At 41.1% G+C, this 5,186-nt stretch overlaps 1 protein-coding gene across 1 annotated transcript in view; it reads right to left on the reverse strand.

Moving 5' to 3' along the window:
- Cubn (cubilin) overlaps positions 1–5,186 on the reverse strand; it is a 203,154-nt gene that overhangs the window by 81,603 nt on the left and 116,365 nt on the right. The window contains 4 exon segments of the mRNA XM_048368018.1: positions 550–682; positions 1,598–1,726; positions 2,658–2,768; positions 4,459–4,572. Coding sequence (XP_048223975.1) covers positions 550–682; positions 1,598–1,726; positions 2,658–2,768; positions 4,459–4,572 — 487 coding nt within the window.

The raw sequence follows: 5,186 nt of genomic DNA on the forward strand, positions 1-5,186 counted from the left end.
ACTGTCTTGCTGATGGATCAAAGAAACAACTTGAAATATCTGAACTTTAGCCTACAAATAGAGCTGTCCAAACTTTCAATTAGGTCTTACCAAAGAGCTCAGGGACTGTCCGTTAGGCTTGAACATAGGTCCTGGGTACTGTCCCTGAGCTCTTTTGCTCAAGGCTAGATAGAGCGCTACTACTTTGAGCCACAGTGCCACTTCTAGTTTTTGAGTGGTTAATTTGAGTCTTGTAGGGACTTTTCAGCTGGGCTGGCTTCAAACTGCAGTCTTCAAATCTCAGCCTCCTGAGTAGCTAGGACTATAGGCCTGATCCACAGGCGAGCACCCAGCTTCTAAAACCATTTTTGAGCACATTTTAGTGGGATTTATAACCTAAAGTATGACTAAAACAGGAAATTTGGAGAAAGACTTCCTAAAGCTCCCACCGTGTTCTCTTTAGCAGTTGCCTGGGTACACATGTGGTTAGCTGTCTATGCTATTAGTAACAGCACTTCCTTCCTACGGATTTACCAGCACTGAAACAATACACCATCAAAAAGGATTTACATGAAGGACAGCTGCAGCTGGTTGCCAGGGGAACTAACAATGTTCCAGACACATTCCACATTAGGGGGATAAACGTCTGGGTAGCCCGGGCTGTCGAAGATGCCTTCGGCCATGTGTAAGTTTCCACCACAAGCTGGGGGAAAAAAAAATAAGAGTGTTAGAGCAAAGATCAAAAGGGAGACACTGTAAACTAAGACCATCATTGCCATATTCAGCATTGAAGGACATCATATTTTCATCCCCATCAATGGCATAGTATTTCCATCTCAATTTTCAAAACTCTATGCTATGTAGATAGATAGATAGATAGATAGATAGATAGATAGATAGATAGATAGATAGATAGATAGACAGATAGATGGCAAAACCTGAAAACCAGGAGCTGCTCAGTGTGGTAAATCAGGGAGAATTCACACAGTGTCTTTTCTCCCTATAAGCTAAGTATAAGTTTGGGTGATAAAAGACTTGTTTTTCATTCTGAAACTTCTCCATTTTTCTAACCAGTATCAGCTTCAATCCTGGGTTTAAAAAAAAAGGTGTTTGCAGCCATTCCCTCTCAGAACAACACGTCTCCCAGGCGCCATGGATGCCTCACTTGGCTCTTGTGTATTTTTGTTTCTAATGAGAGAGCCGACCGTGAAAACTACTCCTGGGTCCAAGAGCCCCGGTTTTGGATGGCACCTTTCTCCCTTCCCACCCTTCAACACATCCATCCAGTCAATATTCAGAGCATCCAGGTCTGGATGGCAGAAAAGTGCTGGGCCTGTTCATTGTGCCAGCACAAGTTAGCAGTGAGGAAATGCCTGAACTAACATATCACTAAGACACGGTAAGTAGTCATCTGAGATCATGAGGTTTAGCTACCAAGAAGCAGGTCTGCATGCTGTTGTTCTCCCTTCTGAAGTTCAGTATTATTAGGATGTAAATATTTCCCTTCATGGGAAGATGGTAAGGTTAGGAGCAGTAGTGATATTAGGAAACCAGCTCCCAAGTATTGTAGGTCAAAGAGTCTCAGCTGGTGGGGCCACTTGCTAATAACGCTCCTTACCTGATGTTGATGGTGCATATAAAAGCTGGAAGCCTTCATTAGACAGCGTACTGTCGGAGATGAATCTCAGTGTCAAGGCACTTCCAAAGGATGTGATGGGATGGGGCAGGGACATGCCACAGTACCGGCCTACATAACAAAGTTAGGATGGTGAAGCACTGACAGACTGAAAACACATCTTTAACAGAAATGACAAGAGAAGCAAGCATACTGGAGAAATCACCACTTGGATGGCCATTTAAATTAGTAATCACGAAAATGCCTGAATTAAAAATGTACTCTAAATACATGCTAACTAGAGTTTGACCTCCAAGGCTAGATGAGAAGCTTGTGTGACAACACTAATTAAAAAAAAATAGTGGGGCTGGGGATATGGCCTAGTGGCAAGAGTGCTTGCCTTGTATAGATGAGGCCCTGGGTTCAATTCCCCAGCACCACATATACAGAAAACGGCCAGAAGTGGCGCTGTGGCTTAAGTGGCAGAGTGCTAGCCTTGAGCAAGAAGAAGCCAGGGACAGTGCTCAGGCCCTGAGTCCAAGGCCCAGGACTAGCCAAAAAAAAAAAAAAAAGTAAATGCTAATGGACAAAGTTTACATGACCTGGGATTATTTTGTTTGAAGACATTTTAAGAAATAGCAGTATACTCTAATTTTACTGAGATCACAGGAAAACAAAAATCATAGACTTTATAAATCAATTGAAGTATTTTTTCTTCCACTGAGGGCAAAGAAAAGCATGTTCAATTTCAACATAAGGATTATAGGCAAATATTGATCAGAAATATTTGGGAAGAATTCTATGTGATATTGGGATAGACTTCATTCAAGATTGTCTCAGAAAGCTGTGATTTCAAAAAAAAATCTTAAAAGATACACACATAGAAAAGAAACAAGTTGAATTTCTTAAACTCCACATGAAATCCTGCTTTCTTACTCTCCAATGACCTCTATGTGGTTTATGCAGTTGGCCCTATTGCCCATCAATTCTGAACTTGAACAACAGCCTATCAATATGAGAATCCATAACCAGCACACAAGAGGGAAGGAGTGGCGGAGGGTACCTCGGGAGGGGGCGTCATAGAAGTCACCGTCAAAAATTTCTATGAAGTCCTTGGTACAATTGTTACTGTTTTGAATTTCAAAATTGACAAAGGAGAGAGTAATATGATTATCTGCAAGGGAAAAAACACAAAGGAGGAGATTATTTCATAAAGCACTTTGAACAAAGGGAGAGAGATGTTAGGTGTAATATTTTCAGAGAAGGGCTTTCTAATGGGGAAGTAAGGGATTTGGCAGACTTTCCCACAAGCTGAGTGAGGTAAAGAAAAAAAAAGGCACAACCTCTATGCTAAAGGATTCCCTTTGAGGAGCAATAGAATCACTTTGGGAGTCTAGTGAAAAACAACACAGCTGGGGTAGCTTCATCCCAGGCATTAAGAACCACACTGGAAAATGCAGCATTCTGACATCCTTTCCTTCCTTTCTTTTTTTTCCCCCAGTGGAAGAGTTTCCTTAAATTTGGATTCTTTCCTTGTACTTGTCAATAAGATTGTCTGCGTGATACAAACATCCACTGGCCTTCAGCTTTGTTTTGTTTACGGACCAGAGCTCCAACCCTAGAGGTTCAGTCGTTGTTCAGGAAATCTTTGAATTGCTTGAAGTACACTAAGTGCCTAAGTCCATTTTCCTTTTGTTATTCTTCCCAGGTCCCTATTCTTTCAGAATAGGATCTCTTTGGTTACTGACCTAGGAGCAGTCAGCTCTTTCATCTAAAATGCTTTGTCACGCCCTTGAAAATAACCACCAGGCACAAAACTGTTAATTGCAGGCCAGGAATGTCTCTGAGGACTGTTTATTCTAGCTCTGCCCTGCCCTTCTGCAATTAGCTAAAGAATACACACTCCACCCCATTTTAGGTATGTCAACAAATTTGTTACAACAACAGTGGGGAAAGTGTGAAGATAGTATTTAAGGGAAACTCTTCCTCCTTTTGTAAGTTATTTTATCCAGGGCCTGATTAGCTGAAGCAACTTGAGTATTTTCACACAAAGGACTTAAGTATTTTCACACAAGGTGGAGTGGAGGATGTTCCTACCTCCTGTCTGAAATCATAACGTTTTCCTGAATAACCTTAAAGGCTTGAGAATGAAGCAGGGTTACTTTTGTAGTTCCTAAGGGCTGACTCCTCACTTTCTCGGCCAATAAAATGACCACTACTAGGTCAGAAAACAGGATTGGAGGATTCGAAAGAGGAAATCCAATCCACACTTATTGAGCACTGAGAGCAGGGCAGTGCTGGGATTTTGTAATATACATGCATTGCATGCAAGACCAGGTTTTATAATTAGCTTCCACATTGATTTGAGGTTAACAGACTTCAGGCGTTGCATTTTTAAGTTGAGAGATTCTGTCGTTTTTTGTGTGTGTGTGTGGTTTTTTTTGGCCAGCAACTGTCTTGAATATCCACTACACTCAAGACAGGCACGTCAAAAACCATTTATTCATCAATTATTGTGACTTATCTTCAATCTCACATGCCTGTCAAGACAGTAGCATTATAGAGATTTGTTGTGCAGGGCTTATTAAGTAAGTTTTCCTAGAATGTAAAAATGAAGTCCTTTACATGGAGATGGAGATAGAACAGTAAAAAAAAAAAAAAATTACTAGAGGACACATTACTAGAGGACACTCCTGCCCATGAGGAGTTAAAACTTCAAAAAGAACAGAAAGGCTGGCTTGAGGACCTGGGAATTGCTCATGGACTGGTTTCCTCAGACATCATACATGGGTCCAGAATATTTCTCTCTCTCTCTCTCTCTCTCTCTCTCTCTCTCTCTCTCTCTCTCTCTCTTTGCTACTTACATGGAGGTTGAGCTTGAAGTATCCAGGTGCAGTTCTGGTCATGGAAATAATTGCTGGGAAAGTTTGGAGAGGAAATAGTACCAGAAGAGTCGACGGAGAAGTAGCCACCACAAACTGGAAACACAAACAGGAATGTCATATGCTAGCCATTTCTATGGGCTGTATCAAACCAGTACTTGATGAATGAAAACCTGACAGATTTCCCTTTATTTATGAAATGCACCCAAGGAAGTTTTGTGTCAAAGAAGCTGCACAGAAAGTGTCAGAAAATGGGAAACACTTGACATTTACAATGATATAACTACTGCAGGAGTATTTATAACAATGCACAACATTTCAAACAACATGCTACTCCAGGAAGTTGAAGTCAGGCAGTGGCATAGGACAGGAGATTAAGTGGTTCTGCTTTCAAACAAAATTGTAGCCTTGCCTCACTTACTCTGTCCAGCCATAAATTCTGAGTAAAGAGATAATCAGTTTATCAGAAAAATAAATACTCATGTGGACAGAGTGGACAGCTGTACCATAACAGAGAAGTCCAAAGCCTGGAGCATAATCAGAGTAGGGTTTTTCCAAGTGACTGAGAAAGACAAGTGGAAAAGACAATGGATCTGGAAGGAAAACCTAGAAGCAGTGACTTAAGAACAAAAAGAAGCAAAACAATACTGACTTCTCCATTGGACAAAGACAGGATTCAGACCTCAACGGGAGAACTCTAACCTGACCCT

This window comes from Perognathus longimembris, chromosome 18 (genome assembly GCF_023159225.1).
Source record: "Perognathus longimembris pacificus isolate PPM17 chromosome 18, ASM2315922v1, whole genome shotgun sequence".
Classification (NCBI taxonomy): Eukaryota; Metazoa; Chordata; class Mammalia; order Rodentia; family Heteromyidae; genus Perognathus; species Perognathus longimembris.